The sequence below is a fragment of the Ammospiza caudacuta genome, chromosome 1 (assembly GCF_027887145.1).
Source record: "Ammospiza caudacuta isolate bAmmCau1 chromosome 1, bAmmCau1.pri, whole genome shotgun sequence".
In the NCBI taxonomy this organism is placed as follows: Eukaryota; Metazoa; Chordata; class Aves; order Passeriformes; family Passerellidae; genus Ammospiza; species Ammospiza caudacuta.
In genome coordinates, this window is record NC_080593.1 from 104,369,114 (window position 1) to 104,394,383 (window position 25,270).

Consider the following 25,270-nt stretch of genomic DNA (forward strand, 5'->3'; position numbering starts at 1 on the left):
ACTGCCAAGGCAGGGTCACCCTGAGCAGATTACAAAGGAACTTGTTCAGGTGGGTTTTGAACGTCTCCAGAGGGAGACTCCATAACCCCTCTTGGCAGCCTGTTCCATTGCACTGCTGCCCTTGGTGTGAAGAAATTCTTCCCTATGTTGAGGTGAAACTTCTGTTTTGGTTTATGGCCATTGCTCCTTGTCCTGCTGCTGAAGAGTGCTGAAAAGAGCTTGGAACCCTCATCTTGGTACCCACCTTTGAGATATTTATATGTATAAACTGCTAAGGAAAGCAAAACTTTAATATTGCGGTCTCTTTTTTGATGTATATTGTGGATAATGAAGTAAAAGAATTCACACATTTTTACTAGTGGAATAGCAACATTCACAAATATTTCACAAATACAGCTTGATTTTTATTTTTTACATATTTCCTTTCAACAGAAGACAAAAGATTTTGATACCTTACTATTGCAACACAAGCTATTCTTGTGTCATACAAGTCTCTAGCTTTGATTTTAGCCCACTGGGTTTAATTCTCTAAAGACAGGACTCCTCTTTCCAAAATTGCTTCTTTTTCAGAGTTACTTATGAGTGGAAGAGGAGTATCTTTGTTACACCATAACCATGCGGGAAATAAAAGCTTTTTAGCTCATGAGGGACAGCTGGAAGCTGACTGAGAAACTGTGCTTAACTTCTGTCACATACAGTATTCTAGAAATTTTATCAGTAGCCTTCAAACCAAAGTAAAATGTTACTCCTTTTAGTAAAAGTGAAGGATTCCTGGTCTGGTAATTGTAATCTTGAAACTTAGTCTGTTGTTGCGCTATTCCAGTGCACAAGAGCAAAACTCTTTGAAAGTACACTGAAGTGTTTGTATGAAGATTAATAAGTGACAAGCAAAATATCCCTTAGACTTTACAGAGACCACAGAAGAAGTCTATAGCAAAGGTCTAAAGTTCAGTCCTTAAATCTTTCGAGTCTGGAGTGTCCTGTTCAGGCCAGTGGGGCTGCTGCTGCAAAGAGCTTGTGTAAAATGCTGATTTCCACACCAGCTGTGTGTGCTCTCTACGCCCTGTTTGATTCTGGCAGTGGGCAGTTGTCCCCCAGGGTTTGATCAATTCACTATGTAAGGGAAGGTTTAGTATCTGAGAGAGTTGGTTTGCAAACTCTTGTGTTCCTCAGCATAAAGCATCCAAATGTGGAGTGAAATAACAGGGATACTGCTGTCAGGGCGCCAACTTTTCATGCCTTACAATATGGCTGATAAATATTATTTCTTTCAAGGCCTGTTTCCTGCCATTTTGAACCTGGCCAGCAATGCTCACATCTCCACCAATGCCACCTGTGGAGAGAAGGGACCGGAGATGTTCTGCAAGCTGGTGGAGCACGTCCCTGGACGGCCCCTGCGCAACGCCCAGTGCCGCGTCTGTGACAGCCACAGTGCCAATCCCAAAGGCAAGCTTCACATGTTTTGGATCTTGTTTGTTTCATGAGTTTGTGTCTTTTTTAACCCTTACCCTTGAATGCAGAGTGTATTGGAGTCAAATTTGTTTTGGTTTTAGTCTGTTGACTATGGAAGTGCAATTACCTTGGAGCAAAAGGCTGACAAAGTGTGAGCACCATGTATCACCAACGAGCACTGCAAGATCCAGTGATAGCCTTTTTGTCTGAGGGCAGATTTCAGCTTTTACTTCTTTATGACAGGAAAAGATTGTTCTCCGTGTGAAACAAATATGCTGGGTCAGAAAAGTTCAGTGAGATTTATTTTCAAGAGATGTTTAATTTTTTTGCTTTGAAACAGAGCAGCACCCAATTTCCAGTGCAATCGATGGTACTAATAACTGGTGGCAGAGTCCCAGCATTCAGAATGGAAGGCAATACCACTGGGTGACCATTACCTTGGATTTAAGGCAGGTGAGTAACATTTATGTGTGCATCATTAAATGGATGTAGGATATAAGCCAATACAAACTGATTGCAGCTCTTCTGTGTTTAGATTTTAAAAAAACAGTTTTTAGTAAAAACTATCTTCCATCTGTACCAATTCCTTTGTCTTGGTAACTTTCCTCTGCCTAACCTTCTGTATTTTCCTCATGCTTCTGTCTTTTCCTCATGCTTCTGTCTTTCCCCCATGCTTCTGTCTTTCCCCCAGCACTCCTATGATACTGTTTTCCTCCACCTTTTATTTCTTAAAAGTTGCTTGAAGTGTGTGTTTTCAAGGACTTATTTTTAAACAGGAGTATTTTCAGGGTATTGGCCAAAGCACACATTTTATATGTGAGGATGCATCTGACTGATTCCGATCATCATCTTGTTGGAAGGGGCACTGGAAAAACATGTTCTAAACTATATCTTCTAAGAACTTTTGCTGTCTGCTGTTCTGCAGAGCTGGGGTTTAAATTTCTGAAACAATGATTTGTGACCCTAGGGAGTCTGGAACTGTCTGGGCAAAGTTGTTTCCTCTGTTTTGGCCACTCTGTATGGCCAAACTTGGAGGGAATTTATCATTCTTAGACAGGAGCATGCTAAACTGTACAGGGAGTTTGCTAATTTATAAGTTTCTCTGCTAGGCATGAGAATCAGAAATCTCCTACCCTGCTCCAAGAATAGATAAAGTAATTGGTGAAGAGATTAATTTTTCTTGGCTTTTTCTGATTGTTTTGCTTTGAACAGATCTATGTGCTGGCCTACCTAAGTTGTTTGAAAGTCATAGCTCAACAATTCCTTATTAATATGGGGATGCCTCCCAGTTCTGGAAGAACAGCTTTATTACTTACTAAGAAATGCTTACTTGAGGTGTAGAATTGGTAAGAAGCTTCTGCAGGATCTCTAGACCCTGCTTAAAAGTCATTTTAAAGATTAAAACAGAGGGTTTAACTTTGATGTTTTCCAATAAAGCATAGATTAAGCAGGTGCCTAGTTTACTCTTTAATTAGAAAGCAGAACTGTTAGGGTAATGATCACAGGGTGTCTTTTGTCAGTGACAGAAGGTTTGGATAGGATGTTAGTGTTGTTTGAAGAGTTAACTTTGTGTTTGGTTTGTAAATGGACAAACAGGAAGGAAAAATGAAGGAGGAGGTGATGCCCTTAGTTTTTATCCTCCTAGAACAATTTCACTTTGGAGACAGACCAGCTGAGCTGCCCTCTGAATCATTTGTTCTTCAGTCTTAGTGCTGTTGATGTTTCAACAAATACATATCTTTCCTCTCCTGACCCATGCTCAGTTTCACTAATTCGATTTGAAAAGTTTCCCCTAAGGGGCCTTTCTTCTGTTTTCCCTAGAGAGTTTGAGAGAGAGAAGGCATCTAAGGCTATGCAAACTGAATGTAAATTACTGCTCTGTGAGAAAGGATTTGGTTAATAGATTGCTTGAAGTCAGTGAGTTATTAGAGCTGACTTGGTGTGCTGACTTGAAACGAGTCAGCACAAGTAAAGAAAACACAAAAGAAAAGCATATAAAGGACCTTAGTTATTTTAGCAATTGTTTATTTCATACATTTTTTTCAGAATTACTTAAAATAGGACCTGTAAAAATATTCCTGAAAGTCAGTACCAGTGTTCAGTATAATTTGATCATTGATACATTTCTTTTGCGTTTCAAGCATTGTGCATTAAATCTGTCAAGTACCATAATAAAGTAAACAATTCCATCAACTTTCCTTGCTAGAGAATAGAATATATTCACATTTTTTTGTGATGTTAAATATCATGTCATTAATTATGAGTGTTTTTTTGTGCAATTATCAGAAGTTCTAGGACTAAGAGGAATTGATTTTTTCTTGGGATTATTACTAAGGCACAGTTTAGTGATATAATCCAAGCAGTTTTGGTTGGTTGGTAAGTGCTGAAACATACACTTGGGTGGCAAATACAGGGAAGATTCCCAAAGCTGGTGAACACTGACTCCACACCAGTTTTCCTAGGTGAACCTCTATGACTATTCATCTCTTGGCTTCAAGTTGAAGGGAATAGAGGATGTTCTTTTAGGATATATTCTACCTTGTTCTTAGTGTATTTAGTCTAAAATGAGCTGTACTACAGAGTAGTTTGATGGGATCTCAGTAAGAAAAGAAGGCTAGCTAATAAAATTGGCGTTGAAATTGCTGTTTTTATCTTTCACCTTTGCAGAATATGTGCTATTTGTAGCTAATATAGCATTTTAGAAGGATAGTGGGTGCTTATGTTATGATTTTCTAGCTCATACACATCCTGACAACTAGGTGCGTTTACTCTAGTGTGCCTTTCAGTCTTTCCAGGACTCACACGTATGATCGCCTTTCCTTCCCACGCCCTACACCACTGCCTCCTCCTCCCCCTTTCCATTAAATGTATGGCAATGATCCAGAACTGGGGAAAGAGCAGTGTAGCAATGAGGTGTAGGATTGATGTACAAGACACTAAGATGTGATTTATGACCTTGTGCTTCCTACACTGGTAGTTCTACAGAAACAAAATACACAGCAGTGGTTTTCTATAAAAACAGTATTTTTTTTTGTCTGAGTTTGACTCCTCTGGGCAGTTGCACTGTGAAATTACAATTCTAATAAATCCTGGCTATGATACATTTTACTGGTGTGATTGAGCCAGCTGTAAAATATTACTCTGTGACACCATTAAACAAAGATGACTTACCTCAGTTTTATTACCATGCTTTGGACTTTTAAAGGTATTTAAATGAACTCTGTATCCTCAGTGCAGCAGAAAGGCAGATGTTGGTATATCAAAAAGTTCTTGAATTGCAAAACAAGACTAGTGCTTGTTGGAAGACCCATAGTATCATGTTGAGTTGAGAAAACAGCTCCACTTCTGATTAAGTCATAGCTTATGAATATTCTATGAGTACTGGATTACCACTTGGAGGCTGATGTAGGAGTAATTTGTAGTTTCTGCTATTACAAAGTAAAAAAGAATGTAAATATTATAAAATGATTTTTCTAGAGCTTTCATCTTGAAATCAATGGGCAAGAACAGGTTTCTGTAACAATACATGGTTTGCTGATGTCAAAAAAAGGTATTCTGTTGATTGTACAGGACTAATGCTGATTTATTGTATGTGGCAAGCTTTCTTAAAAGCCTTTTGTGGCCTTGTAAAACTGACATTGCAAGATTCAGGGTGTTCATCTGTATATTCTTATGATAAAATTCTCAAGTAAAATGAATTTCCCTTCAATTCCAAATTAATGTTTGCACATAATGAATCAAAATCTTGAAGAAAAGATAATTAATGAGACTAGAAGTTCTTCTGGATTTAGTGTATTTTGCACTTTTAATGTCACAGAATCGTCAGAGAAAAATATTGCAAACAATTGCTAGGCTTCACAGTGTCTGAGAAGATGAAGCTGTCTTTTAACTCTTAAAAAGATATTTCTTTAAACAATATAAGCTGGTAAACATCCCTTCATCTAGTCTCCCATTCTGAGAGTATTCAAGAATGATGCATTTGGTGTTGCTGGATCAGCATTCAGGGAACGAAAGTTTTTAGAAAGTCTAATTAAAGCAGTAATTTCTTGTTTTGTTAGCATTGCAGCTATGAAAATGGTTTTTTAGTAGAAGTTTTTTGGCTGATCTTAAAAATCAGGATTGAAATTCCTGTAAAATGGCACTTTTAATAAATGGCTTGGGAACTACTAACTTGCTCTGACTTGCCCTTTTTGCCCTTGTAGTTCAATAAGGCAATTAGTTCTGAGCAAGTTATACAGTCAAATTAAAGTATACAAATCATTAGCTCTTGCTCAGGTTTATCACGTGGCTGGTTGGCGGGTGCTGAATGAACATGGAAAGTGATAAGAAACTGCCATTGATGTTCAAATTTGAAGAACTTATAAAAGTCAAATTCTTTTAAAAAGTGCTCAAGGAAAAATCAGTTTTCATTACATGGACTTCTTGACCTATTATGGGTTGCAGAGTCTGTGGGATAGGAGGTCTATTACAGATATTCCTTAAAACATCTTCATCTGTGAACACTGTGAGCACCTTGGTCCCTTTCTCCAGCTTCATTCCCTTGCTGGGAAACATAATCCCTGGGAATACAGGTTGTCCTGGTAAGCTGTCTTGTGATTTCTCAAGTCTGAGAACATTTAAACAAAATCCTTTATTTATTTATTTAAGCTATATTATTTTCAGGGGCTGACAAATTTTCCTGAGGTTGTTGTTATTCATTATCCTGTCAATTTGCCTGTGAAGTAAAATGGGATACCTGTGAGCTATGTGTGTACGTGGAAGACTTGAGTGGAGATTCAGTTTGTTGAATTGTGCATTGAATTTGTGCACAGTTGTGGTGAAAATGTTAATATTTAACTGTCTTTTCCCTCCACTCCCCCCTCACCAAGGAACTTGATATTTAAAATAAGTTTAACTTGCATAATCTTGTGAATACCTTTTACTGCAGCAGTTTGTGATGGAGGATAGCTTATTGTTACTGGTTGGAACTGGATTTAAAACTAGCCACATCAGCTGCAGACTATAATGGGTCTTGAAAAATCTCAAAGTAATCAAAAGTAGATAATTTGTTGTTCAGCCAACTGTGTAATAAGTAGGGAAGCAGTTTAGTTGATGACAGCAAGCAGAGTGGGGAAAAAAAATAAATAAAGGACATATGAGAGTTTTTGAGGGAGATTTTTTACCAGGGCATTTGAAAAAGGTTTGGTTCCAGTCTTGCATCATTTATGCATTTGAAAAAGATTACTGACTTCAAAGGAACTTGGAAGTGCATAGCTGTTTCCAAGCCCAGTCGATAAAACTTTTCTAGTTTTAATAGTTTTGTTATGTTCTCATCTGTGATGGAGGAAATACCCATACAAGCAACTCCTGTCACATACAAGTGTATTCAGGTTTTGGGTACTGAAATGATGGTACACCAGATTCTGCTTGGTCATAACTGAGTGCAAAGCTCAATACCACTAACTGAATCAATGAAATCCAGATTGTGTGTAGGGGAATATAGTTTTTTGGTTTGAAGTCTGCCCAAATGGTGTACTTTGTTCCTTTAAAACCATGTGTTTTGGCTTTTATTTTTCAGCTGAAGATTGTTGGCATGATGTAGGTTTTATTTAAAAGGCATTCCTCTCTTCATGGAAGCTGAATTATAATTCTTGATATTCATTTAACTTCGATCAAATTTTAAGGTTAGGCGAAACAACAAAGGATTCACAGACCGCAGAGAAATTTCATTTCCAGGACTGACTAAAGAGTGAGCCAGCTTCTCCTTTTGCCTGCATCTGCTTGCATTGCTGAAGGGTCACAGTAAAATCCTCATTTTCTGTAAATTTTCATATTTATTGCAACAACTAGAAATGTTCTATTTGTATCTGACTGATTTTAACAGGATAAAACTGGAGTGCCTGTAAAGAAAGTCAGACCAAATGAACATTGTAGTTTAAGTTGTCTGATTTAAAAAACAGTAAGATTGTTTTACTTTTTAAAAGTTATTATATGTAGTAAATCAATGGAAGATAAATATCACCAATTTTTTTTCTTCTCATGTGTCCAAGATCTCCTAATCAAAGCTTTGTTCACTTAAATAATATTTTGTCTCAAAAGTCGTCTCCTGAATTGCATACACAACAGAGTTACTATTTATTTTTGTGAGTTTATTTCCCCATTTTGCAAAATCAAAACCTGTTTTCATGTGGCAAGTATTGTTCTTGCCCTGGCTTTAATCTGTACTACAAAAAAAAAAAAAAGTCCTAAAAATTTAAATTTATAATGTATGAAAGGACTGATTGCAGCCAGATTGGAGCTCAGCACAGTATTAATACTGCACATGCAGGCAGGAATTATGATGATAATAGCAGCCGACCAGGCAGCCTGCTCAAGTGGACCTATATTTCTCTGAGATGGCCGAAAAATACAGAGTTTTTCTTTCATCTAAACCTGGCTTCTTACTCCGGTGTATATGAAACATTAAACTCCTCTGTAGAAGTGTTATGAGTTTGCAAATGCAGCCTTTTTGAGTGAGGTGATGTAGCAGGTACTGGCTAAGGGAGAATGTGGTGGCTCTGCAGTAAATGCTCTTCAGTGTTCATGTCTGATGCTCTTGTGAGCTGCGGGCCAGTGCAGGTTGTCTGGCTGCATGACAAGATAATTTAAAAGGTGATATGAACTTAATTACTGCCCTGCCTTATCACAGAAGCTGAGCAGTCGTGTTGTGTGCATGGGAATTTCACTTTGGGTTGTCAGAAAAATAGTCAGGATAGCTGCATAGTTCACGTACATCTCAATGTTACTTAAGAATATTAGCTCTTTTTATCATGGTTATTTTTGTCACGTTCAGCTTGTCTCTGTGTATTTTTAACAGTGACTGTAAGTAGTCTTCTGCTGAAATAACTTCAACAAAGGGTGAAATTGTAATGCAAAGAGCTTTTCAACATAGGGTATAAAAAGTTTTTCAGAAATGTTCTTACAGAGAAGATTACATTCCCTGCCACATTGTAAACCAAAGAGCTTTTTGGTGTATATCTATAAAAAACCTCACAAAAACAACCAACCAAGCACTGAAAACAAACAAGAAAACCCAACCAAACTGTACTTTTTTGAAGCTCTCAGTGGTTCAGAAAAGCTAAACATTTCCCACAGATTGTTATACCCAACTAATTCTGAAATGTGCAGTATAGATATAGATTTCAGCTATTACATCAGCATGAACGGATACCCTGGACACAATTAGATGGACCTCTAGTTAAACATTTGTGCAAAATATTTATCCAGTTACTTTACCAAATTTTACCCTCTGCCCTGGCAAGCTGTATCCTGCTTTGAAAATTTAAATTTATTACCCAGTTGGCTTCTGGTGGTGTTTCACAGTACAATGAAGTGTTAAAATTTTCTTCTTGCATTTTTTTTTTCAGGTCTTTCAAGTTGCATATGTCATCATCAAAGCCGCTAATGCTCCACGACCTGGAAACTGGATTTTGGAACGCTCCATAGATGGCACGGAGTTCAGGCCATGGCAGTACTATGCAATTAGTGATACCGAATGTTTAACTCGTTACAACATCACACCAAGAATTGGGCCCCCAACTTACAAGAGGGATGATGAAGTGATCTGCACCTCCTATTATTCCAGACTAGTTCCCCTGGAACATGGAGAGGTATCTTTGTGTTTGTAGCTTCAGTTTGTGATTAAGGACATGGAGTGATAGCAATCTGAAAACATTTGAACTGCAGTTACAGAATATATCACCCTCAGCACTACCAGGTCATCTGTTATTCTTTTAAACAACATTATCTTTCTATCATGTAGTATAGCAAACTTCTAAATCTTGGGATGAAATGTGTCTTTGGTTCTATCTGTTCCCATTACTAAACTCTTTGTTCTCTCTTTCCATATGATTTGATGGTAGCAATTAGCTGTGAATTATTAGTTCCTTTATCCCGAAAAACTATAACAGAGGCTCAGTGTTGTGCCAGTTTTTTCATTTAGTAGAGAAAACTCCTGTGTTAGGAACACCTGGTTGTGTGAGATAAAGCAGCTAACACTGTTGAAGTGCTCAGCACAGCTGGAACTCCTAAACAAGCCTTGGCATTGTTTCAAGGATGCAGCATAATTAAAAGGGCTATGAGTTGTGCAGTCTTGCTGTTGATTGTTCTTTCTTTTAGTAAACTCTATTCACGGTACGTGTGTAATTTATTATGGAGAGACAGCCACACAATGAAATGTTACATTAAAACCAGTGGTTATTCCATCGTGAATGCTATAATGTGTGACTGTGATAATAAGTGTGGTGTTATCCCATGGAGGGTGCTAGTAACTCCTAGCTTCATAGAAATCAATATGTTTTTATTTCTTGGTTAAAAAAAGGATTGGACTGTGTGTAGACATTCACATAAAATTAAAACTAACAGCAAGAAAAAAAAAACAGTGAAATTCAGTAAAATCACACTTACTTTAATTCAGTGTTTATTGCAATGTTGTGAGCATGTGATCAATATAAAATCAAAATAAAACTGACAGATCAGATGAAACAAAGAAACCTAAACCTGTTTCTCCATACAATGAACCAGAAAACCCTTATTGACTGTATAGGAGGTTGACTGTATAGGAACAGTGCTGCTTGTAATGTACATTTAGTAGGCTCCTGGGATACCAGAAATTCAATTTAATGACTTTTTTTTCCTCATTCTTTTTTTCCTGACGGTACATATAATTAATTGGGCTACACTATCAAAACACTGGGGTTTTTTTCTGAGTGTGGTGATGGAAAAACATAACACAAAAAATTGGAAGAATTAAATTTCTGTCTTCTATGAAGAACCTCAGAATCTTTTAGATTGGAAAAGACTTTTAAGGTCATTGAATCTAACTGTTACTCCTACTAATAAGGACTAAGGTCATTGAGCCCATTGAGTCCTACTATATGAGTTCAGCATTGCCAACTTCACCCCTAAACCATCTTAAAGTGGCACATCTTCATATCTTCATGTCCCTCCAGGGATAGTGACTCCATCACTTCCCTGGGCAGCCTTCTCCAATGCTTGACAATCCTTTTTATGCAGAAAACTTTCCTAGTTTCCCATCTAAAACTCCCTTGCACAATTTGAGGCTATTTCCTCTTTTATCACTTGATGCCTGAGAAAAGAGGCCAATCCCCATTTGGCTACAGCCTCCTGTCAGGTTAGGGAGTGATAAGGTCACCCCTGAGCCTCCTTTTCTCCAGGCTGAACACCCCCAGCTTCCTCAGCTGCTCCTCCTTGTCCTTGTGCTCCAGACCCTTCACCAGCTCTGCTGCCCTTCTCTGGACACACTCCAGCCCCTCAATGTCCCTCCTGAACTGAGGGGCCCAGAAGTGAGCACAGGATTTGAGGTGCGGCCTCACCAGTGCTGAGTACAGGGGGACAATCACTGCTCTGCTCCTGCTGGCCACACTGCTGCTGACACAGGCCAGCAGGCCATTGGCCTTCCTGGCTACCTGGGCACAGCTGGTTCAGATTCAGCTGCTGTCAACCAGCACTGCCAGGGTTGACAGTGCTGGTTGACCGCAGCTGGGCAGCTTTTCTGCTGGGCAGCCTTCCAGTGACTCTGCCCCAGCCTGTAGCACTGCCTGGGGTTGTTGTGACCCAAGAGCAGGACTCAGCACTTGACCTTGTTGAACTTCATCCAATTGGCCTCAGCCCAGCAGTCCAGCCAGTCCGGATCCCTCTGGGGAGCCTTCCTGCCCTCCAGCAGATAAAGGCACATACATAAAAGCTGTCATTCACAAAGGACAGGCTGCTCCCTTGTAACTGAATTGTCTGTCAGAGAGGAACTTTGCCTGCACAGAATATTTCACAATCTACGTTAGTGAATCTTGAAACTCCATGGAAAATATATGTATTTAGAGCTTTGTAATTTGTTCTAGCCAGTCTGTTGCACTTAAGAATGGCCCTGCAAATCAGCTGATCTCTGTAAATGCCTGCCTTGTATCCAGCATTTGCTAGCATCTCAGTTTTCTGCCATCAGCTTGGAATGTCTTGATGTGAAATAACTGTTAGGGTAAAGAGACCACATATCTAAATATGGATGCCATTAATAACATCCTTTATTTTGCCAAATGTGACATTTTGCCAGTTTGGCTGCTAGATTTTTCTCAGGTTTGAAGAGATATAGCTGCTTGGCTGTAAGTTCTGTTGTTTACCTGATTTATCCTGCTTGAAGCTCTGCTTTTGGCAATTTACACAGTCACTTTATGACTCATGATGAATTGTAAGGCTTCAGCTGTAGTTATTTGAAAATGGTCTTGAATTATGAACGACAGGTAAGCCAAAAATACATAACATAGAAATATCAGTGTGCATAAGCTTATATAAGCAATATATTAGACAAATGTAGCAATGTACAAGGAGAATCATGGCATTTCTTCTTTAGTATCTTAGTCAGTGTCCTTTCTGTTTCTCCCTTTTTCTGCTTGTTAAGATTCTTCTACAGTCTCTATAAAGATTTAAGTGTATTGTTACAGAACTTCTATTCATAGAATTTCTAGACAGTAGAATTTCTACTGTTCAAGCTTTAAACTTGAGAGTAAAAAAGTGAGTCATAATTTATATTTCATCACTTGAAGGCACTACTTTTGAGTAATGAGACTATATATTAGGCAGGAAAGACAGTGTAGAATGAAGTGGCATGTGACACATGGCCAATTGGTTGGGACAGGCATTTTTGGATCTTTAAATGTCTGGTGTCTAAGTGATAAAAAGCAAACACAATGTGTTATAAATTCTAGTGCCATGGTTGGGTCCTGTTGTCTTTGCTGAGAAAATCAAAAGATTGCAGCAAGCTCAGCAAATGCTATGTCTGTACTGAAAAGTAGATGAAACTAGGATGTGGTGCGCCATGCTGAAGTTATGCTTGTCTATAGTTGAGTATATATGTGTAAATTCTTTTCAGTAAAAGGAGAACAGTGATATTTGAATATTTGACCAACAATTTCTGCCTTGTAATTCCCAGCAGAAAACCCGACTTGTGAATTAATATGTCACAACCAATTTGCCTGAAGAAAACAGACTGAGATGTGGTGGGCATGTTCAGTCTTCATTGCATAAAACATGGATACAAAGAGGAAAAACATTTCTGTATGTCTGTGACAGGATCCAAGAAGAGTTCTGAAATTGCAACAAGGAAAAACATGGTTTAGAGATTAGGAACATTTCTAACAATAAAACTGGAAAGGCCTCTGAAGTACATTGCCTTGGAAGGTTGTAAAGTCAGCACCAACAGAGGTCTTTGAAAATGGGTTGGTCAAACATCTAAAAAAACTCCAATAAATCCTGCTTTAGCAAAGTAAATGGACTAGAAGAATTCTCTGTATTTCTATGAGAGCTGAATATTATATCGGGTGGTGCAAATTTGCAGGATGAGACCTGGGAAACATTTTGGTTTTCATAACTGTTATTCTGCGGTTGAAAAATTGATGGGGTATCAGAAAAATAGAAATCTTTGAACATGCTATGTTAGAATATTAAGAAGGAATGGTGCTAATCAATAAATGTCAAAATTATAATTTTGGGAATGTGACCTCTATTACAGATCTCTAAGTCTGTTTATATGTCTTTTAAATAACACAATTACTCCCTAGGGAGCCCCTATCTTAATTATCCATTAGATAATTAAGATTTTTTTTTAAATAATAAAAATAATAAAAATAATAAAAATCTATAACATGTAGGAATATTTTTAGGGGAACAATTTGACAGTACTGGACAAAGTTGAAACTATAAATTCAAGAGCAGTTTATGAGACAAAATTACTCCTCATAAATGAGAATATATCATACACTCTGAAATGGATCTGACAAGCCCAAAACTTGACCCTTTGTTTGTTATGGACACCAGGTGAACTGTTGAACACTTGTTCATTGTCTGTAGGGTAGGATCTTGTTTTTCTGTTTTTTTTACATAAAATGGAGCAGGGACTGTGTGGTCATAGGGGACTATATCCTTGTATGTTCCTAAGTAGCTCTGGAAAGAAGAAAGGGGCTGTTGCCAGAAGAAGCTGTGCAGTTTCATACCAAAAGTCATCTTAGTGGGGCCAACTGGAATTGTGCAAGTAAAATGCAGGTCAAATGAGTGGGTTTGTTTTGACAACTTGCTTTCAGTTGTCATCTGTGTTGGCCTTCCCAATACATTGTCTTATCACTGAGTACTTCTTGCTGTTTGTGCAGCCCTGTCACTGCTAAGAGTAGGATTAATGACCCCAGATTGAGAATGTGGACCAGATTATGTTTTGTAATAAGATCTTTCTATTTGCAGAGAAGAAATCTGTAAGGACAAAATTGAGCTTATGGCCAGAGTTACGTATTCTATTTCAATGAGGGAGAGGAAGGAAGACTGCAGAACCTAGAGACTCACCTTGATACTGCACCTTGGTTTTTCTCCTTATTTTATCTCCACAAAAGCCCAGGAGATTTGGGACTATGAAACCACTGATAATGGTGGTTTCAGAACAGTGTGACTTAGGCAGCAGGAATTTTACCTGCAGACAGACAATGGGGAAATAAAAAGAACTCTGGGTAGTCAAACATGTCACCATCCTGAGTTGTTGGGAAACAAGATAAGTTCTGTGGTTTTGATTCTCAGACTAATGTTTATTGTGGTAAGTGAATCACAGTGTTTGTGACTAAGTCAGCCTTTCTTTCCAGATTCACACCTCACTGATCAATGGTAGGCCTAGTGCTGATGACCCCTCACAGAAGCTGTTGGAATTTACTTCTGCACGATACATTCGCCTGCGACTGCAGCGTATTAGAACTCTGAATGCTGACCTCATGACTCTCAGCCATAACGATCCTAAGGAGCTAGACCCCATTGTTACCAGAAGGGTAAGCTGCTTATTCATAAATGGTATTCAGGATAGCTTGATGGGAGAGTCTATTCTGACCTGTTTGAGAAGGAGAAATATTTAATCCATGTCATTCAGAGTGGCATTAGTAGATTTTAAATAATTCTTATCTTGCCTTTGACACCATTAACAACAATATCTTGTCACAAACAGCTTTTAGAAAAAGCTTTTCAAGATAGTTTTTGTTTTAATTTATTTGTTTGCGTGAATGATTTGTGCTAGAAGCGGTGTTTATAATGCTTTATCGTCAAAATACAAAATGTGGTTTGGCTGATGGAGATGCCCTTTGAGGTTGCTATTGTGAATTTTCATGTATTATAAGAGTTTTCTTAATTTTTTAAGGCTGTTATAATCAATTGTTTTAGAGTTCATAAATTAATGTAAAATGTTTGTATAGAATTCCGAGAGCATTAATTGATTTCCAGGTTTGCTGCAGAAACTGTGGAAACTGAGCCCCAAGCACTTGGGCTGACTTCTTCAGGTTCTCACATAAATTGGAAGTCTCAACAGTTTTTCAGCTGGAAAAGGATTTCTGTTTTGTATATTGCCATTTTGACCATCTTAATTTGCCCACGATTCATAGGTTAACACTTCAGAAGCTTCAAGTTTTCCTGTGAAAGTAGTTTCTGATGAGGACAGAACATAAAAAGTGTTTCCTCCTTCCCTTCCTTTGTAGGTCCTTTTCTTGAAAAACATTTGCAGGCAACTCTTCCTTGTGTAGTAACAGGATTCTTGCAGTTTGTGACTTCTCTGATACAGGCAGTCCTTGTGCTGCTTGGATAGCTGAGCACAGAAGGGAGGAAGCAACTTGGATTTGGTCAGGGATTAATGGGTGCTTTCAAGGTGTCCTTTCAACTGCAGCATTGTACAGTGTAAAATCTGGATGGTTTGCATTTTCTGTCAATGTTAGCATGGAGACTGCAAGAGCAGAGTATTGGACAGCTGCTCCAGCTGTGCCTTACTTGTCAATAGGGAATTGCACAGCCTGAGAGGTGAGATGTTCCCACAGACCAAGCTGGTTGATATTTAGATCTATTGATAGTATTGGCATATCAGGACATACACCCCAGAAAGAAAAGTTTGACATGGAGGAATACAAACATACAGCTGGGAAACAAGAATTTGGAGGCCAAGCACTGCCACTGGTTTTGTAACATACACAGTTGTGCAATCCAGGGCTTAGTACTTCTCCACCTAGCACTGCTTAGTCCAGTTTTACATGAAGAACTGCACATATTGGCCAGGTTTCCCAAATCCTGATGTTTCACCTTGAGTCTCACTTTGTTGTGCAACCAGCTGCAACAACAACTTCCAGCTTTTTGGATGCTGTTTTTATTGGCTTTGAAGATTTTGCTATAGTTGTTGATACCAATTATGTTTAGTTTCCTGTACGTAGTATTGAAAAATGGCCAATCCAGATTCTGAGTGTTCAACAGCACCTTTATTTCTGTGTTCTTTTTATTTATTTCTGTCTGTAGCATTTGATTATTACTGGTTGCTCATTCAACTCCAAGCTGCGCACAGCTGCTGTGAGCCATACACTGGCAGAAAATAAGACAAAGGACATGTAGTAGGGAATGCAGTGAGAAATTAAATTCTGCTTTTGTCCTCTTCCTTTCTCAGCCTGAACCTCCTTCTTTGTAGTTTAAGACTTACTGTTCATGGTAAGTCCCTGAATGATTTTGTAGTTCAAGCCGATAACATTAAAAATCCTCCCAAAACAGTGAACATAAGAAATTTAAGACCATAAAAAAATAAGTATGAAATCAAAGAAGATGGTTTGCTCCAACTCCAAGAGTCTTCAAAGAAATAACAGTCCAGGAGTCAGCATGTCTGACCACCCAGGGCTACCTCTCTTCCTGAACCAGCTGACATTAGGGATGCTAGGTCTGAGAGCATTGAACTCTTCCCTTAGAAGTATCCTCAAAAAGAGTTTCTTTTTCATTCCCCTGTAGTACAAACTTCCCAGGATACAAACAGGCCAACCATGTTGATACTGCAGCTGTAACTGAACCCAGATGGTCATTTCCTGCCTCCTCTTTGCCTTGAAAATTAAATCCTTTCCTTATGTATGTTGTTTCTGCTCACCACCTGGCAATATTAATGGAGAGTGTTCTGCTGTATCTGCAATTTTTAAGCTTAGAGTTTGGATAGAATATTTCCCTGGCTACACAGTAGTTGCAAAGAGCTGGTCTGGAAATGAGTGTGCAAAGTGGTTTTGAGGGAGGGATAGTTCCCATTTTAAGGAAGAATTCTCTTAGTCCCCAGACTGACTCTAAAATACAGCAATTTTTTATGCTTTATGGCTTCTTGTAAAATGGAAGATTAAGTTTTTTTTTTTTTTTTTTTGCAAGTACATTTCAGTTGAGATCACATTTGGTGGTCTTTCTCAAAGCTGAGGAATTTTACATACATACTTAAAAGTTAAAAGTCAGTTCATTTTTCATACCAATAGGGAAAAACATGGGAAGAATAAAACCTGCAAAAATGGAAGGTTTTCCCAAATGGCAAATAGTTTCAAGTATTTCTTTTATTTACACAGAGCAGTTGGATGCTGGCATTTCATTTTGCAGAGTAGGGCAGGGAAATGTAAATAGATGTAAATGTCTTTTATTCATACCTTTCTCACCTTTGTTTTTTTGTAGTACTACTATTCAATAAAGGATATCTCTGTTGGTGGCATGTGTATTTGTTATGGCCATGCTCGAAGCTGCCCTTTGGATGAAATCACAAAGGTATTCTTTAAACTCATTATTTTTGCAAAACAACTTTTCCAATTAAAATAACAACAAAAAATTCCTAAGGAGAATGAGAAAGAGGGAGCTAAAATAGATCTTATGAAGCATACAAATTATTTGCTATATTTTTCTTTTTTTTTTCAGAGGAAGCATATCTGGGTTTTGTAGTGTATCTTTCTTGAAGTTAACTGTTCTTTGGCATTGAAGTAAAACAATTAGAGGGGCACAAGACATAGTCTGTCTTGCAGCACAGGAGATTTGCCAGTCTTTTTCTGGAAAGGCTATTTCCTAGTAGTTGATGTACCATGGTACAGCAGTTCAGTGCCACTTGTGGGTATTTGTGGGTCATGCCATTTTTTGGAGTAAGCCTGATACCGAGCAGACTTTTGGCAAAATTGATTAAATTGTCCATTAAAGAATATTTCAAGAAAGTGCATTTTTTTTTATTCTTAGAAATTGCAGTGCCAGTGTGAACACAACACATGTGGAGAGAGCTGTAACAAGTGCTGTCCAGGTTACCACCAGAAACCATGGAGACCAGGGACCCTTTCTGCTGGGAACAAATGCGAGAGTAAGTAGGCATAGGCATTTAGGTAGTTTCATGAAGCCCTACTGTTCTCTTGTTTGAGGTTGCTTTCATACAGATCTGTAATTTTAGTATGTTACTAATTCCCCAGAAATATGAACTGTCTTCATGGGATTGGTCAGAGGTAGAGAACCTACTTCTAATCATAAATGTTCAGGTGGTTTTCAATAGTCTCTTCAGTGTAACTCCTTGGCTAGTGGAGTTGTCATGTAGTATAGCTCCCAGAATCTCTTTTTCAAAGGGACTTGGGGATTTGTTGTACTCCCGTAGAAACTAGCAGATTTGCATCAATCATTTTGTTAGCTACTTGAAGTGCAGATTTCATCAATTGGTCGTAAATTTTGTCAGATGAAGAACTTTGTTCTCATAGCAAATGTTTTGAAAGATACTTCTTATTGGCAATTATACTTCAGATTGTCTGATGGATTGACTTAGGCTGTGCCAGTAGGGCTGAATGTGTTCCTAGGGCTAGTTGGTGCATTTTCTCACTTCACATTACTAATGCATAGCACAAACTGCAGACAATTAAGAACCTATTTGATAAAATTTAAAGTTCCAGATGGAAAAGAAATGTTTTTAGTTGAAATCCTTGCACAAGTCATAATACCACTCTTTAAACTTAATAAAATTTATACTTAAGTACTTCTTTGACTTCTCAGATTTTGTGTCTAATACAAATAAGAGAAGAATTGGGCAGCTTTTCATCTGTAATGCAAAGCACAGAAGAGGGACAGTTATTGCTAATTGCACACATCACTGTTGACAACAGTGCTGACAAGGTTGTTTTAGCAGGATATACAGAATACTACTAAAAACAGTGCTGTTAAAATGATAACAGTGGTTTTGAAATTTGCTTACTTGCTAAGAAATATAGTGTATTATATCTGATGAAGCACATGGCATTTTAAAGGGGGAAAGCATACTTTTGAGGTCAATTCATGGGCCCTTCTACTTACAGTTTAAACTGAAAAATGTCAGTATTCCAGGAAATGTTACACAGTGTGAATAAGAAAATAAAAAAATTGATTTCTTTTCCGTTCCTTCTCAGAATGTAACTGTCATAACAAAGCAGAAGATTGCTATTACAACCAGAGTATTGCAGATCAGAAAAGGAGCATGGATATTCATGGCCAGTTTATAGGAGGTGGTGTGTGTTTAAACTGTACTCAACATACTACTGGGATCAACTGTGAAATGTGTGCTGATGGATATTTTAGACCACACAAAGTAAGATTTAGAAAATACCATTCTAATGTTTTGGTGAATTATAACATGGTATCATGCCTGTTTCAGCTGATTGTGATTAATATACTGGTTTATTTATTAGTTGCAGAATAGCTAAGAACTATAGAGGTTTTTTTTTTTTTTTTTTTTGGTAAATGACTTAACGCCAAAACTTTCAGAAAAAAACAAAATGCTTGTCCAGTTGTGTAGGAGGGCAAATCAAGATGTTGGAGAAGAAAATTATAAGTGAAAATTACATTTGATATCCTAGTATGGAAATGTACATATTCTGATAGGAAATCGATTTCTCCTGTGGGTAAAGCTCTGAGAAGGTCCAAAGTATTAAAGTTTCACTGCCTCCAAAGTTGTGTACCATCCTCTATCAGCCCATTTCAACCAGCGTTAAAAAGGACCTGGCTCAAAGATTAAAATCTTTGGCTCGTAAGAGGTTGCAACAAATGCTCTTCTTGATATGATTGTTGCAGAACTTGTTCTCTGAGTGTACTTTCCAGTGTCACTCTTTGGAAAAAGGGCATAAACTCTACAAAACATTTGTTAAGATGTGGCTGACAGAGTTAAACATATGAACCTAAGTAACTTAGCATTGCATATAACTGCAGTGTTAGAGGTCTCTGTATAATGAGACATTCTGAACTAAGTTTCTACTTCACATGGTCTTGCTCTGGAAGGTTCACACATATTTTGAAAAAATACTTTAAAAATCTGGCATAAATTGGTGCAGAGGGCAAGGGTGAGTCCATAGGAGTATGGGTATACAGCAGGTACAGCTCATCCAAAGAAGCAAATTGTGTCTCAGAGCTGCTGTGAAAAGCATTGAAGAAAGATCTTTGATCAACTCATAGCCATTAAATGTGAGGTCATTACTGGTTTGCTTTAGAGCTGAAGCACCTCAAAGGACAGTTTTCCTGCAAAAAAATAAAATATTGCCATATGATTTTCACTGCCTTATATTTAAAAGATTTATAGATCATGAAGGCAGAATGAGTCTTTATTAATAAATAAACTGTCCTTCCATTGAACACAGAGCCAAGGATTTCTTTAATTTCCTTCCTCTTTGAACCAGAATGTCTTTGCAAAAAGCATCCACTCTTGTCTTAAACATTTCCATATCTTTTGGCAAACCTTCACAGCGGTTAATTGCTGTTACTTAAAAAAAAAGTCTATTTATGCTGAATGTGTCAGACTTCAGCTTCCAGCCATTAGCAGTTACTATGTCTTTGTGCTATTGAAGATCAACCTTTGTTCCCACATTTAAGCTTTTTGTAGACTGCAATCCCCTGATCCTTCTGCTTGCTAAAGTTAGACTAGTCTCTTTATCTATTGCCCCATATTATCTTTTTCCAGTCTTTATTCATTTTAGCTTTGGTGATTGAAGACAGGAAACAGATGTAACTTTACTGTTTCCAGTTAATAATTTGAGAATTTGGCAGTGAACTTTTATTTTACAGGTTTCTCCCTATGAGGATCACCCCTGCTATCCCTGTGACTGCGACCCCTTTGGCTCTCTGAGTTCTGTCTGTGTTAAAGATGAGCACCATTCTGACTCCCAGCGTGGTAAGGAAACAGCAAGTGCCTTTTCCCTGAACTTCCAGTCTGGCTGGAGGTCATTGAAGTTGAGGGAGTACTATCTACCTTTGAGTGGCTGCCTTTTAGATACCACTTCAAAACACTGGTAAATCTTTGAGAAGGTGAGGCTGAGGCATAACATAATTTCATGATTTTAAGATATGTCAGGTCCCTGAACATGTTCTGTGGGGATTGTGGGCTCCTACTGTTTAAAACAATGTGAGGTGTTGTGATCTAACACTGTTGTTTTTGAATGCTGTTACAGCTGTAACAAAATTCATTTTGCTGCAATTTCTGTGCATTTGATTCTTTAAATGTGAAAAATAGATGGTGAGACTGATCTTGTACCAAGTATCTGCGGAATATGGCATGGAGTGTAGTAAAAAAGGAATGCTAAGTTTTTTGTACCCTCTGACACATCTTGAATCCAGCCTATTGCCTGCTCTGATTTTTCTTTTTTCCCCCCCCTCTACTTTTGCTACTCAAGGCACTTGGCCAGGCCAATGTCAGTGCAGGGAAGGTTATGCAGGAGAGAAATGTGATCGCTGTGCGTTTGGGTATCGGGGCTACCCGAACTGCCTGCGTTGTAACTGCAGCCTGGCTGGGAGCATCAATGAAGATCCATGCACGGAGCCTTGTCTTTGCAAAGTGAGTACTAAACTTCCACTTTTGTTCAACATGGAATCTCTGGTTTATTAACTCCTTTTTAATAGTGAAATTACTTGAGTAATGGGAACATCACTTCCTTTATAAGATGTAACCTGGTGTACACCTGACAGCCTAGAACTCAAAACTACTAATCATTCTCTGTACTGAAAAATATGGTAATTTATGTTGCATAGTTCTGTATGTTACTGATACAACATTTTCTATAATAATTGGCCAGACTGATGTTAAAATGAAATAAAACCTGTACGTGTGTGAGGCAGTCATATAGAGTGAGAATGCCTAGCTAGGTTTGGTTTTAGGAATGAGCTGATATTTCTCTTCAAAGCCACTGATTGCTTGTAAACAAATGCTGTGTTTAAAACATCTGCTTTGTGTAAAGAAACAGCAGGCATTTGGAAAGAACTATTGGAACACTTGCACTAGACATATGTATGAAATATGGTTTAATTATTCAATTACAAAATATAAACCATAAAAATGTTTAAAAAGAGAGCAGTTTTGCAGCATTTTATTTTTTGGTAAATATCCAAACCTCTTAAAATTTCTTGCAGCTGTAGATTCCATTGAATTTTATTAAAAAACTGTGTTAATATTTAAAGAAGTTACTCAATTTTCTAAACCAAACATTGGAGCAGTTTATGTATTTGTTGCCAAATATGATAGCAAACAGGAGCCAAAGATAACATAGTATGTTTGACAATTCTTCTGAAAATTCAGTCCTTCTGCAAAATTTATATGATCCAAAAAAATCGAACCTATATAAATAACAACACTGTGGAAAAACAAAATGGCTCAAATTGCCAATTTAAATGTGCAAAAGGGGAGAAGTGCCTGATTTTGAGTCAGGGTAGCACTATATCAGCCAATGCAGCTAACTAGTGAATTTTTTTTTATAAACTGGACTAGAAACTGCCCCTTTTCAGTGCTGCTGTGGGCATGAGACTGGTGTACAGAATTTTTAGGCCAGATCACAGAGAGCATCACCAGCCAGTGGACCACCTACGGAGATGAAAGGAGAAAAGTTGTGCGCTCCAAATATCAAATGAAGGAAACAGGATTCCTAAGTCTTTGCAGACTCTATTCTTCTTTTATATAGTGCATTTTGTGATATTTGATCTTTCCTGGAACACAGCTCTTGAGTTCTAGTCATTGGGTAAGATTTTTATTTTTCATTAAGAAATAAATAATTTCTGTCTGATAATGTTAGACAGTGAAATGTTTGATCCAAATGCATTCTGAAGACTGAGAAATAAAAAAGCTGAAAAGAGCATACAAATAGTATTCCTGTAAAAATTCATGATTTTAACTTCTCATTATCTCAGGGGGCACTTTGCCTGAGATTTTTCCCAAGTTTGCATATGAGCAAATAGAAGGAGCCATCCTCAACCTTTGCATCAGAACTGGAGATCCTAAGTTTTTAATATGCTTTGCAAATGCAGGTTGCACTTTGCTCACAAAAAGACATAATCTGACTGTGTAGAGAGGTTTTATGTAATCTTGACATGCCAAACACTGTTCCAGCAGGAAAGACAGTTGGAAGTCTCAGATTTCTCTCTGGTAAGCCTGAAATAAGCTCCATAGGACCAGATCTGATATAAGTCTGCAATCTGGAGTGATTCTTGTGACTGAAGTGAAGGTACCCTGGTACCTGCTTCTGGAATCAGGTTTTGGTCCACAGGCTTTGCATTTCACATGGCAATGCAGAGCTTGTATAGGCATCTTCAAAACAGTAAGATAGTTGTTCTTCATAGGATGCTTGCACTCTTAGTGTCCTAACTATATGTATCAGGGAACTTTGTGAGGTGTTCTATAAAGTTCTTTTTGCCTTTGTAGTGGAGTTTTCTCATAATTGAAAGCAAAGGTTGAGATTGGAGAGTGGTGTTCAGGTCTTGTCCTATACAAAGCTAGGACATTATAAGAATCTTGTCCCTGGCAGTAGGAAATGTTCTGTATCTTAGTGTGTGAAAATGGCCGTGGAGGTCTGCTATTTACACAGCTTTGTGGGTATTTATCAAACATTTTCTCTGCTGGTTTGTTTGTCAGCAGCAATTGTCTAAACTTTTTTAAAGAAATAGTCATGTATTTGCTGCACAAATTTTATGAGAACAGAATACTGGGTGCACTGTTTCGGATTTTTTTTTCCCTATAAATTCTGCATTGAAAGATGTTTGTAGCTGTATGCTCTGAACTACCCAATTTGCATGGCAGAATACGAATGAAAGGAGCTAAAGGAGTGCAGCATCTCTACTTCTGGAGCAGGAGTTTCTGGACCTTAGCCAGAGTGTATTGGGTGGAAGAGTTGCCAGCTATCATAGTGTGGTGCTGTTCCAGGAAGAGGTGGCAGCAGTAGTGGGCATCACAGCATAAATATTAAGAGATGGCTGAGAAACTATTCTGGCTGTGGTGGCTCCTAGAGCCTGGCCTTAAAGGTGAACTTTCTGGATTCTGTCTGGTAAGATATATGAAAGGTAATCTGCATTCAGAAAAGTGAGATCTTTCTCCAGAGCAATCTACAAAGTCAAGCTACAAGAGAAGTAGACTGGCAAGCTGGCAGAAGCTTTTCAAACCCTGCCTGTGTGTTGAAATTTTACTACAATAGAACCCTTGCTGGGCCTTGTTTAGATTTTGATGAACTGGCAGATTCTGATGAATTTTTCCAATCAGTTTCAGTTTTAAAGCTCTGAGTCTTATTCAATAATCCTGCTGTGCTGAAATGTGTTTTCTTTTACAACCTTCTGAATGCTGTTATGACTAAATCCCACCTAATCCATGGTATTTGTTACCATAATAATAATGCTGATGTGAACCAAATGTTATATGCCTTTGACAGGAAAATGTAGAAGGTGAAAACTGTGATCTCTGTAAACCAGGATTCTACAATTTGCAAGAAAGAAATCCTCAGGGCTGCACAGAGTGTTTTTGCTTTGGTGTTTCTGATGTCTGTGGCAGTCTTACATGGCCCATCAGTCAGGTATGTAAATGTTATGTCCATGACCTAATATTCTTGCTTCAAGTAGCTGCAAAATGTACTATATTTCTCTTTGACGTGTGCCCAAGTTAGCTTCAAATTCTGGTGTGTGTCTCCTTACAGAGGAATGGATTTCCAGTATCATTGGGCAGCTCTGAGGTAGTCAGCAACTCATCCCAGTGCAGTCTTTGGCCCTGCTGGCTTGCAGTCATATCAGAAGCATTGAGTAGTGAAGACTGCCATAATGCATTGGAAAAATGAATTTTTTTCTGACTGTTAAAGTTTTTTTTCATGCTGAAGGGATAAATCCAAACCTGTTTGCTTGGCAATATGGCCAATATTGTTTCTTAGCAAACAGTGTTTATAAATATCACTGTTTTCTGATTAGACAGTTCTTGAGTTATGGGGCTTTGGGGCCACTCTTTTCCACCCATAAGGATTTTTCCTTATGCGTCTTTGCACAGCTAGCTACACTTTGATCTCCTGTTTTGTGTGCAACAAAAAGGGAGGAAAACATATCAAATTGACTGAAATTCTAAGATGATTGAATAAAACTCTCTCTGTGAGAAGAACAAAGTTCTCTCATCTTGGTCCATCTTCTGGGGCTGTAGTTTTTGCTTTCCTCCAGCTCAGCCCTGTCTATAAATGGGGACAGTTGGCCTTGAAGCCTTTGAAATTCTGTGTTTCAGTCTCAGGGAGCTGCATAGGTGTAATGTTAATTTTGTTGGAAGGATGAAAATCACACTCGTTATATTTTTGTTCCTATTGAATAGAGAGGTGGAGACCATCCTAGTCTGAAGTGGCATATTTGCATGTGTTGGTGTCAACTTGGCTAATGGAAGTGCTCTACATCCATCAGTTTGAATGAATATCTTGGAAGAGGTGAATGCTTTCTCAGTGACACAAGTGCCTGACTTTCGTTAGTATTACTATTTTTGCAGATTTCAGACATGACTGGATGGCTTGTTACTGATCTGTACAAGGCAAGGAGTGTGCAGCCTCAGCGAAGCCAATTTGATGGACCCCATCAAATAAGCATTAACAACACTGAGGCTGTGAAAGTACTGAAAAATACTTATTACTGGTCAGCACCTGAGGCATATCTAGGAAATAAAGTAAGTACTCAGCTAAGAAGTCAAAACTCCTTCATAGGTTCTATTGTTCTAAATATATAGTTTCTGAAATTAAATCTGGCA

The 25,270-nt window shown here is 38.1% G+C and overlaps 1 protein-coding gene across 1 annotated transcript in view; it reads left to right on the plus strand.

Annotated features, from left to right (window-relative positions):
* Positions 1 to 1,247: 1,247 nt before the first annotated feature.
* Positions 1,248 to 25,270, plus strand: part of LAMA1 (laminin subunit alpha 1) — a 79,511-nt gene continuing 55,488 nt past the window's right edge. Inside the window, exons 1-11 of the mRNA XM_058805348.1 lie at positions 1,248 to 1,446; positions 1,793 to 1,905; positions 8,838 to 9,080; positions 14,103 to 14,282; positions 16,948 to 17,037; positions 17,494 to 17,611; positions 18,675 to 18,853; positions 20,320 to 20,425; positions 20,925 to 21,085; positions 23,937 to 24,077; positions 25,016 to 25,189. Coding sequence (XP_058661331.1) covers positions 1,248 to 1,446; positions 1,793 to 1,905; positions 8,838 to 9,080; positions 14,103 to 14,282; positions 16,948 to 17,037; positions 17,494 to 17,611; positions 18,675 to 18,853; positions 20,320 to 20,425; positions 20,925 to 21,085; positions 23,937 to 24,077; positions 25,016 to 25,189 — 1,704 coding nt within the window. The remainder of the gene's footprint in view (positions 1,447 to 1,792; positions 1,906 to 8,837; positions 9,081 to 14,102; positions 14,283 to 16,947; positions 17,038 to 17,493; positions 17,612 to 18,674; positions 18,854 to 20,319; positions 20,426 to 20,924; positions 21,086 to 23,936; positions 24,078 to 25,015; positions 25,190 to 25,270) is intronic.